At 43.3% G+C, this 12,182-nt stretch overlaps 1 protein-coding gene across 1 annotated transcript; it reads left to right on the top strand.

The window, feature by feature from the left end:
• Positions 1-200: 200 nt before the first annotated feature.
• Positions 201-7,344, top strand: LOC308312231 (protein cornichon homolog 2; the record flags this gene model as incomplete). Its single annotated transcript, XM_080794614.1, has 6 exons — positions 201-290; positions 5,117-5,185; positions 5,565-5,612; positions 6,031-6,143; positions 6,987-7,130; positions 7,317-7,344. Exons 1-6 carry the CDS (start codon positions 210-212, stop codon positions 7,342-7,344), a joined length of 483 nt encoding a protein of 160 aa, XP_080650740.1. The 5' UTR covers positions 201-209.
• Positions 7,345-12,182: the final 4,838 nt, after the last annotated feature.

Below are 12,182 nucleotides of genomic sequence, written 5' to 3'. Positions count from 1 at the left end.
CTCATCACAACCTGTCCTATACAGTATGTCTGGGTCAGGGTGAGGAGAAAGAGGACAAAGCAAGATATTAACCTCCTGCAAGGTGGGAGAACAAGCTATATCAGGAGAGAGAGGGAGAGATCCCCCAGACAGTAGAGAGGGATAGAGTGGGGCAAAGTTCCCTCTCTCTCTCTTTCGCTCATCCCGTCTTCAGGCTGGCTAGCTCAGCCATGGCGTTCACCTTTGCGGCCTTTTGCTACATGCTGACCCTGGTACTGTGTGCCGCACTCATCTTCTTCGTCATCTGGCAGGTGAGTTCTGCGCGCGCGCGCGCCTGCGCGCGCGCGCACGCACACACACACACACACACACACACACACACACACACACACACACACACACACACACACACACACACACACACACACACACACACACACACACACACACACACACACACACACACACACACACACACACACACACACACACACACACACACACACACACACACACACACACACACACACACACACACACACACACACACACACCTAGAAATTAGACAGGTGTGCCTGTACTTTAATAGTCCGGAAAAGTTTATTTATTTCGGAGTGGCTCTGAACCTGAGCAGTATCTTACCTTTACAATGCATTGAATAGCCTAAGGCGAGTGGAGACAATCTAAGTTTGGGGTATAATGTTAAAATATATAGATTCACTTCTGGGGCACAGGTCTCCACCAGGCCAGGTCAGGTTGTGGCCTCCTGGTGGTGCTATAATAGGCCAATGTGAAAAGGGTGCCATTTGTTCTTACACCATTGATGGCAATTGGATGATTTGAGACAATTTGTTCCAAAAATGTGTTTTGCAAAAATCCACCTGTTGGTGGCGCTATAACAGGCCAATGTGAAAAGGGTGGGATATATTCCTCAGCCTAGTAGGAAAGTCTGTGAAAGCCAATGTTAGCCAATTATGATGGAATATGAAATATCGGACAGATCCATCTTGAACACATGACTATAGAGATAGTGTGTAATGATTTGCGGGATTTTTGGACAGAATCTGGAGGAGTTATATTAAAAAAATGTGTTTTTCAAAAGTCGGCCTCCTGGTGGCGCTATAACAGGCCGTTCTGGAAATTGTGTGGCAGAGGTTCATCGTTAGCATCCAGGGAGTGTGTGTGCAAAATTTGGCATCGACCGGGTTAACGGTGCCGGAGTTTAGCTGTTCACAGACGGACGGACGGACACACACACGGACGGACGGACGGAGTGCAAAACATACTCTCTCCCCATGCCTTCGGCCTGGTGGAGACAAATATCAGTGTTGAGAGACATATTAAATTAGAGATGAAGGTATAGGTATATAAGGTATATTATGAGGTATAAGGTCAATTGGTCAAAAGTGGTTGTGTCTAACCATTTTATGCGAGAGACAAGGTTCCCAAACTGTGGTGCGCGCATCCCTTATAGTGCGCGAACGCCCTCTGGGGGGGGGGGGGGGGGGGTGGGGGGGGGGGTGGCATAAAAAGGGTAATAGCGGCCCAATGACAGCGCCACAACAGGCCATTATATGAACTTTCAGGAAATCCCGATTGTCTTAGTAGCTTCACAAAATATCTGTCTGACTGCCCCCCCTGGAGTATACAGCAGCTGCATGTCTCTCAGTGCAGTGACATTCTGTGATTATTTGCCATAATGATATTTGAAAAGAATCACACCCGTGTGAAGTGAGGGGCACCCGGGCACTCTTATCATCATACAGTATACATCATCTCATTCAGGCTAATCACATTTTGCGTCCTCACTTTTGTTTTTGTCTTCAATGTTTGTGTTTACACACACCCGGAAAGCTGGGCATGTATCATTTTCGGCAAAATACAACAAGACGGAGCGTTGGGGGATGCGTCAGCTATAGGTCAGGAGGGACCGCTGCTGTAGGGAGTGATCTGGGATGTGGTAGGGTGGTTTGCCAACGAGATTCAGTTACCTCAATCTCCAACAACCTTTTTAGTTTTAGGCATTTAGGCTGATTAGATTACCATTTTAACCCAGAGAGACAAATACAACCATTATAAGCTTCAGTTCATTCAACAATATTACAAGCATTTGCTGGTAAACAGCACAATGTCAGACTCACAGGGGCCGGCCGAGACAGGTTTCTTTGATGCTAAGGGATGAGAGGGAAGTGCCAATGTGAGATTTTTTTTTAATTATTGTATTATTTCTTATATATTTGTTACTGTGCACTCTGGCACAAACATGCAAAAATGAGGTGCATTCTAGCCCTGCAAGAGTTCTGCATGTTCTCTCTTGAACACAGGGAAATGAACCCACGCATTTGCAATTGAAAGGTACAGAAGAGCTGGCCAAAAATCGGATTTAAAGATGCAACATTGGTTGGTTTTCTGACCCTGATTGCTCTTATGCCAAGATGCTTGCGTGTGCCAGTACAGTATATGCTTTCACCACACACATGAATCATGGCAACACAGTGGTGCAGGTATTACTGGAAGTGCTGGGGCTATACTATAATTACTTGTCTAATGAAGAAGGGCGAGCTGAGACAGCATCATGCCCAATTTTTTGTGTGAAAGAATTGTGAGAAACCGTGTGTACAGTACAGCAGGCATGTCCAAAGTCCAGCCCAGGAAGCAATTGTGGCCCATGGGTACATTTTATATGGCCCGCAGCCGCCTTCCTAAAATGCATTACGGTATACTGTATGACCGACCAGAGCATGGGAAAATGCATAGCCTACATTTAAATGTCGTTGTTTTGAAATTAACCTGCGCAGATACAGTAGGCCATTTCGATTTTATTTAACTTTTGAAGAGAGACGTTTTTTATTTGAACAAAATACGATTTATTCCTACTGTTCATATAATAGCAATAGTGTAATAAAAAATTTAAAAGCAGAATTGTTTTTGTTTTGTTCACAGCACAGTGACTGGCTTACATTTTGGTATGCCGTCAACAAATATGCATACATACATAATTATATAGTATGCACGCAGTGTAAGGTGGCAACCCATTTACCCATTAACATGTTGTATGTTATAGTAGCCTATAAGAAGGGATATACCGATCTCAGGGACAGAGTATGCACCTGTCAGTCTGTCTGCAGGACTGGAATTTGCACAGGCGTCACTGGAGACATGCACGTTCAGTATTCAATACACAACCCTCACCTCCACACAAGCAGTTCCTACAAATGCCAAATGCCACACAACTCCAGCATCAGCTGTCAATACGATGAGACGCTATTAGTGTGAAACACAAATGAACACAAAAAGAAACAGCCTTGAAATGACTAGATGCTTTGACTCATGAATCGAGCGAGTGGGTTAGACTGAGTATGAGTCAGTCACCGTGAGAGAGATGCTAACGAGACTGCATGTGTGGGCGTGTCTCGGCAATGAACCATGTGATTGAAAAAGCTTATCAAACTATGATGTCTAACCCCCCCCCCCCCCCCCCCCCCCCCCACACACACACACACACACACACACACCACCTGCTTTCATCCATAGTTAGAGCTCCCCCTTTTCCATGTGGGGTATCGACCAATACCATCGCTTGTTCACTGCTATAGTAACCATGGTGCCCGTTGAGGGGGTCTGACCATGTCACCATGGAAACTGCATCTGTTTACAACAGAGACGAGTGTGAAATAGACCACTATATATTCATGCTATTAGGGGTAAGACCCTTCCTCAGAGCAGTGGACCCCTCAAGGACCAGGGGTCCTTGAGGGGTCCCCGGCAAAATGTGTTAATACAGCATCACAATCAGATGAACCACTTTAAACCTCTATACCGTTGACTATTTGAAAATAGAAGATCTGCCATTTATAATAATTTACTATTTTGGAAACATTTTAACTACATAAATATTGTTTGATTTCAGATGGCTGTCCGTGGCCAGATTCATATTAATTTGGGGGTCGTTTTTGAGAACCACTGGCTTAGAGATAGGGTTTGTTGCTCACATCAGACATTGCTGATGTAATACAGACACATATTATCTTGTTGTAGTGTACAACTGTACATACTGTACAATCAGTGTCTGCCTCTGGTTATGGGTAGGCGGGCGGTCCCCTCACTCTTGTATGTTATTTACGCACCACAGAAAACTGGGAGGGAGATGGTGAGTGGGAGGCAAATGGCTGATCCTAGACCTGCCGGGGAGCACTTGTGTAGGGGTCCAGAGGCAGAGGAGGCATAATCACTTAATTTGTCGATCGCCACCTTTTCATCAGCTCATTCTGCTCTTCAGCAAAGCGTAAACATTAAGCTCCATTGTTTGAAAGTTTAATTGACAACTGGTGAACAGCAGTGAATAATTAGGATTCAATTTAGAGCTTCACTGGCAGATGAAGTACTACTGATGAAAAGAGAGGAGGAAAAAAAGTATAACGATAAAGAAAGCTAACATTACATGGAGCAGCCAATTATACATCAATTTCAGAGGACTTACTGTATCTCCCTGACATAAAACAATACCTTCCTTTGCTTTAACCACTTCAACCCTTTCCGGGCATGTCATAATTATGCTAACATTCAGGGAAAATAGGAAAACATGTAATACAGTGCACAATGTGCCATGTTGTGAGCTTTTAGATCGTCTGTTTACAGTGAACATATTTAGCCTAGAGGGGGAAAATGGAGGGCCCCTAGTATAGAGATCTGGGGGGACTCCAGTCAACTAAGGATATAGAGTTTTACTGTTTTTCTGTCCTCACCTCAATATCTCCTCAGACATTTCAATAAAGGACCACAGAGAACAGCGCGCGCGCACACACACACACACAGTCACACACACACAGTCACACACAATTCAAATTGACAATTACCTTACACAAAAGCTCAGCAGCATACTGTCCAGATAACAATCTGTTATTCTGAGCATGTATATGGCAAGCTCGGATATCGATTATTGTTCATACTGCAGGACAAGAATGCTGCTGTGGTCTCTAGACATACAGTCTAGACGGCTTATGTCTTCCATATTTGCATCTGTATAATACAAACATAAATATATACAAGAGTAATGTACTACTGTACTGTACCATACCAGTTACTTGTATTTTTAAAGGTCAGTCATTCAAAGCGTATCCATGTCACCTTGTTTCAGATCACTGCATTTGATGAGCTCTGCACGGACTTCAAGAACCCCATTGATCAGAGTAACCCCACAAGAGCAGTAAGAAATAATTTTAACAAATATAATTGAAGATTACTCACTCTGGTGATTGAATGTGAAGTAAAATATATAAATAGAGTGAACATCCTACATGTGAACACTTGAATATTCCACTGTGGATATTCAAGAATCGATATTCCAGATAGGTCATTGAAATAATGTGGTGAACATGCAATTATTTAGCTTGCTTGTTTGTTTTGTCCACAGACTGACTGGCCATGTTGCCAGTGTCTAGAGCCAAAAACGGTTATTGATCATGGAATTAATTAATTATTCGCAAGAACGTTTCTGTTTGTTGTGTGACACCCCATTACTGTGCCCGATTGTGTTCTAATAAATAATTCTAATGTAATTAGATTATTTATATTCTGTCCCTCAGAGGGAGAGAATTCTCAACATTGAAAGAATCTGCAACCTGCTTCGAAAGGTGAGTACCGCAATTATACCTGGGGTGAGAGTGGTGGGAGTGACATAAGAGCACTCTAATCTTGCTAACATTTGCCTCTCTTATCTATGATGAATCAGAGCAACACTATATACTGTATACAATATAGCTGAACTCCCTTTTCCATGCTATTTGCAAAACCTGATGACTATATATTGCATTCTTGCTTGTTTTGTGTCATAATAACCCAAAACCTTCTCTCAGTACACTACAGTGTTTAGTTCAAAATGTACTGTGATAGTCACAACTAATAACATTCATCAGCTCTCAAATATTGTTACATGAAATCTTTCAATTATGCATGTGTGTGGTCATAGAAACACAGACAGACAGACAGACGATAAAGAGAAAGAAAGATCATTGTCTATATTTTAGCACCTGACATCCTGTGTGCTCTCAGTTGGTGGTACCAGAGTATTCCATACACGGGCTCTTCTGCCTAATGTTCATGTGCGCTGGAGAGTGGGTCACACTGGGCCTAAACATCCCCCTGCTGTTCTACCATCTGTGGAGGTACGCACACAAGCTCCACACAGCTCTAATGCTTCATTTATAATGTACTTACTGGTGGCACAGAGGTGTTGCTTGACCAAAATGACTAATTTCAAGTGTTTTTCTGTTTAAACATGAAAAATAAGAATACCTAATCTTTTATTTGCATTTGGTTTTAACTTTTTGTAATTGATTATTTTCTCCTTCAGGCCAGAATGTGCTACAAAAGTACAATAAATGTCACTGTTTCTTGCAAAAACATAATCACCAGTGAGCATCAAATTCCATAGTGTAGTTACTTTCCAATTACAGGCAAACATTTCTAACAAAATACGTTATACATAATATGATGAACACAACACGTTGGACTCAAATGTGGGGCTTCTGTACAGTGAGTGAACTAGTTGCCAAATAGGCTTTCACTCCTGCGGATAGGATGTGCCACAAATGTGAAAACTGTATGTCGTAGAACAGCCATTTCCCCCCATAGCTTCATAGGGTTCTGACGGCCGCAACCCATTACTTACACAGCCCTGGGTACAACACCCAGCCTGGCGGAGATATTTGCTCAGAGGGAGCCCCTTTCGATTTATTATTATTATATATTTTTTAAATTCAGTTTAGATTCATTTAGTTTAGTTTCGGGAGTGGGTAAAGCGTTTATTGTTTCAACCTTTATAGTTTTAGTTTAGTTTTTTGTCATTGAAGTATGCAGGTGTTTGAACAAAAGATGGAAACAAAAAAAAAGATAAAAGAAGCTCCGTAGTAGCTCCCTTACTTTCGGTGCAGGTGGTGGACCTTCTTTTGTCTTTTAACAACCAAGCAATAAAAACCTAACTATAGACTATCCTGTGTCTCTTGAAGATATTTCCATCGGCCAGCAGATGGTTCAGAGGTGATGTATGATCCTGTCAGTGTGATGAATGCAGATATTCTCAACTACTGCCAGAAGGAGTCCTGGTGTAAGCTGGGTTTCTACCTGGTGTCTTTCTTCTACTATCTATACAGGTACGTATTAGACAAGACTAAGGAACTGATAGCAAATCATTTAAAGTAAAATTTATATTTTATACTATTATAAATTAAATTAATGAAAACTGTTAGTCTGATACATTACAGTATGTTATCCCAACGAATAATGTTTTAGAATTATTATCTTCCCGTTTTATTTTCCTTCTTTCTTTTTTCTTCTAGTATGGTGTACAACTTGGTGAGCTTCTAACAGCAGAGAGAAGACCAAGAGACAAACACAATATGGCCTGAAAGAGATGACAAAAGAACCACTCTTGCCTCATCCTGTGTCTTAGATGCATCATTGGCCCTGGTTCAGCCCATAATGAACGCAGAAAGTTAACCAGGGAGGACATTTGATGCTGTGAATGTAAACTCTTTTGTACAGCTGTAGCCATTGAATAAGCCCCACTTCTTAACACTCTGACCTTCAGAACCCTCCGGCCTACACACTTCTTAACACTCTGACCTTCAGAACCCTACGGCCTACGCACTTCGGCACCCCTATGAGGAATCACGTGGATGGATCTTTTGTAATGTTTTCCAGAAGTTACAAGGATTGATCCAGTCAGTAAAAGTAATCGTAGAACGATAGGTATACAAGTGTTTTGTGTGTAGAAATATACTGTGTGTCATTGTGTACCGTTCAAGAATAGATGAATCCTAACGAATTGCAGAACAAAGCAGAAACGTTGCACAGAGGGGGACTTTACAATGTCTATTGCTGTGTTGCTTTAGACCAGACTCTGCCACCGGATGGCAGGATGTGTGATGTTTTGAAGGTGTGAAATGTAAAAAGAAAAAAAAGGGAAAAGGAGAAAAAGTGCTTTTGTTGCCTTTGACCCATTATATGATTTGACAATATTTCTGAAGGGCTGAAGTTTATCCCACACTGCTTTCAGATCTAGTGCGGTCACGTATTCACTGTGAGTCTCCAAACTTGTACAGTACGGTAAACATTAGGGGCAATAATGAACGTAATCAAAAGACTATATTAGTAGTATTCATTGGTTAAAAACAGGCAAGATGATTTTGCCATACTTCCATATTGGGAAGGGGGAAATCATAAAATAAATATAATAATATATATTCATAAGTTAAATGTGATTGAAGTGAATGAAGTGTTTTTAGACAATAGACATCTATAAAATCAAATGGTGGCAGGTGTTTTAATTGTACTAGGTATCAAGCATTTAGGAGCTTTTACGAATCAAGTCAGTATCATTACAGAACATCTCTATTTGGGCACCTTTGAGAAGAGTCTACAAATCGAAGTCAAGTCACTGCCCTGGCACCAAACTGTTCTGATGCCCTGGCACCAAACTGTTCTGATGCCCTGGCACCAAACTGTTCTGATGCCCTGGCACCAAACTGTTCTGATGCTCTGGCACCAAACTGTTCTGATGCCCTGGCTGGCACCAAACTGTTCTGATGCTCTGGCACCAAACTGTTCTGATGCCCTGGCACCAAACTGTTCTGATGCTCTGGCAACAAACTGTTCTGATGCCCTGGCTGGCACCAAACTGTTCTGATGCCCTGGCACCAAACTGTTCTGATGCCCTGGCACCAAACTGTTCTGATGCCCTGGCACCAAACTGTTCTGATGCTCTGGCACCAAACTGTTCTGATGCCCTGGCAGGCTGGCACCAAACTGTTCTGATGCTCTGGCACCAAACTGTTCTGATGCCCTGGCACCAAACTGTTCTGATGCCCTGGCACCAAACTGTTCTGATGCCCTGGCACCAAACTGTTCTGATGCCCTGGCACCAAACTGTTCTGATGCTCTGGCACCAAACTGTTCTGATGCTCTGGCACCAAACTGTTCTGATGCCCTGGCACCAAACTGTTCTGATGCTCTGGCACCAAACTGTTCTGATGCCCTGACACCAAACTGTTCTGATGCTCTGGCACCAAAATGTTCTGATGCTCTGGCACCAAACTGTTCTGATGCCCTGGCACCAAACTGTTCTGATGCCCTGGCTGGCACCAAACTGTTCTGATGCCCTGGCACCAAACTGTTCTGATGCCCTGGCACCAAACTGTTCTGATGCCCTGGCTGGCACCAAACTGTTCTGATGCCCTGGCTGGCACCAAACTGTTCTGATGCTCTGGCTGGCACCAAACTGTTCTGATGCCCTGGCTAGCACCAAACTGTTCTGATGCTCTGGCACCAAACTGTTCTGATGCCCTGGCTGGCACCAAACTGTTCTGAGGCCCTGGCTGGCACCAAACTGTTCTGATGCTCTGGCACCAAACTGTTCTGATGCCCTGGCACCAAACTGTTCTGATGCCCTGGCACCAAACTGTTGTGATGCCCTGGCACCAAACTGTTCTGATGCTCTGGCACCAAACTGTTCTGATGCTCTGGCACCAAACTGTTCTGATGCCCTGGCACCAAACTGTTCTGATGCTCTGGCACCAAACTGTTCTGATGCCCTGACACCAAACTGTTCTGATGCTCTGGCACCAAAATGTTCTGATGCTCTGGCACCAAACTGTTCTGATGCCCTGGCACCAAACTGTTCTGATGCCCTGGCTGGCACCAAACTGTTCTGATGCCCTGGCACCAAACTGTTCTGATGCCCTGGCACCAAACTGTTCTGATGCCCTGGCTGGCACCAAACTGTTCTGATGCCCTGGCTGGCACCAAACTGTTCTGATGCTCTGGCTGGCACCAAACTGTTCTGATGCCCTGGCTAGCACCAAACTGTTCTGATGCTCTGGCACCAAACTGTTCTGATGCCCTGGCTGGCACCAAACTGTTCTGATGCCCTGGCTGGCACCAAACTGTTCTGATGCTCTGGCACCAAACTGTTCTGATGCCCTGGCACCAAACTGTTCTGATGCCCTGGCACCAAACTGTTCTGATGCTCTGGCACCAAACTGTTCTGATGCTCTGGCACCAAACTGTTCTGATGCCCTGGCACCAAACTGTTCTGATGCTCTGGCACCAAACTGTTCTGATGCCCTGGCACCAAACTGTTCTGATGCTCTGGCACCAAACTGTTCTGATGCTCTGGCACCAAACTGTTCTGATGCTCTGGCACCAAACTGTTCTGATGCTCTGGCACCAAACTGTTCTGATGCCCTGGCACCTGTTCTGATGCCCTGGCACCAAACTGTTCTGATGCTCTGGCACCAAACTGTTCTGATGCTCTGGCACCAAACTGTTCTGATGCTCTGGCACCAAACTGTTCTGATGCTCTGGCACCAAACTGTTCTGATGCCCTGGCACCAAACTGTTCTGATGCTCTGGCACCAAACTGTTCTGATGCCCTGGCACCAAACTGTTCTGATGCTCTGGCACCAAACTGTTCTGATGCTCTGGCACCAAACTGTTCTGATGCTCTGGCACCAAACTGTTCTGATGCTCTGGCACCAAACTGTTCTGATGCTCTGGCACCAAACTGTTCTGATGCCCTGGCACCAAACTGTTCTGATGCTCTGGCACCAAACTGTTCTGATGCCCTGGCTGGCACCAAACTGTTCTTATGCCCTGGCACCAAACTGTTCTGATGCTCTGGCACCAAACTGTTCTGATGCCCTGGCACCAAACTGTTCTGATGCTCTGGCACCAAACTGTTCTGATGCCCTGGCACCAAACTGTTCTGATGCTCTGGCACCAAACTGTTGTGATGCTCTGGCACCAAAATGTTGTGATGCTCTGGCACCAAACTGTTCTGATGCCCTGGCACCTGTTCTGATGCCCTGGCACCAAACTGTTCGGCAGGAAGAACTTGTAGCTGGACTATTGTAGCCAAAATTGATCAATTTATGTAAAAAACATAATAATTGAGTGCTAAATGACAAGGCGGATTTATAGCTGCATGGGGCTTTGTGAACTTGTTTACATTTTGTAAAAAAAAAAAGAAAGAAAAAAGTTTTGAAAAGTTGTCCCATTTGTCATTTTTCAAATTTATTTTTTTATTCGCAATATAAAATAAAAATAGGTGAGAAAGGAAACCCATATACCGGTAGGTTAATACAGGTACAAGGTTCTCACCTAAAATAATTAGTACTAAGTTAAACATAGTAATCAAACATAAGGCATGACAAACAACAAATACCTGTTGTGCAGTTGAATGGGTGTCTGTGTGAGTGTGCGTGTGTGTGTGTGTGTGTGTGTACGCCACGTGTCTGCATATGTGTGTCTTGTGTATGTGTATGCAGAAGTAAGGCTATAGTGTGTGCAAAGGACGCCTTATTCACTTTTTCAGTAACGTTTACTGAGCACACCTGTCTGTAACTATAATCATATGAGTACAGCAGCCTTTTTCTGATCAGTTATACCAGATTGTACTTAGTTGTGTGCGGTGTGGTGCATCAGAAATAGCAGATCTGAGAGCTCACAAATTGCAGCACGATGCGTTGTGAACATGTACTGTAGATGCATCTCTAAGTATAAATCAGGCCTAGAATATATAACTCTTGTCATGTAGGAAAAGCAATGTAATGCCACTCATAAGTCATATCACATTATTATCCAGTATGTAATAAGTCAGTGTGTATTTGCGTGCGTGCGGCATACCATACCAGTTTAAAGACAGTCTTTCAATAATATAATTATGTCTATAGGGCCAGGGTATGTTTACTAAACTGGGAAGAGTGAAGTTAACAGCAGAAACACGTGTGATTGTCAATTGAGAAACATTGGGAAGTGATGAACTAACTCAATCTTCCAATGTTGACCTCAAGATAATTAGCTAAAAGCTAAATCAATTTGCTCATGCTGGTTTTGCTATCTGTTCCATATAGTCTGATCTATGTGTAGCTAAAGTGATGGTTCAAATGTGCTATTCAGTAGAAACCGCGGTTACACTGTTATTACATGTCTATTATATAAAGCTGGTTCCATGAAGCTATTTATACATTGTTACATGAGCCTTTGAGAGAGATCAGTACTGTAAATGAGAGAAAGGTGGTGCGTGACAAAGTATGAATTATCTTTATGGTAACTGATGATATCTCATATGAAAATAATCATCTGTGATTATTGCCAGCCTAGCCTAATGATAAGTGTGTTGTCTTATTAAAATATTTTAGGGGTGG

Source organism: Protomyctophum bolini (genome assembly GCF_963924005.1).
Source record: "Protomyctophum bolini genome assembly, contig: SCAFFOLD_519, whole genome shotgun sequence".
In the NCBI taxonomy this organism is placed as follows: domain Eukaryota; kingdom Metazoa; phylum Chordata; class Actinopteri; order Myctophiformes; family Myctophidae; genus Protomyctophum; species Protomyctophum bolini.
This window is presented reverse-complemented; position numbering and strand designations above follow the sequence as displayed.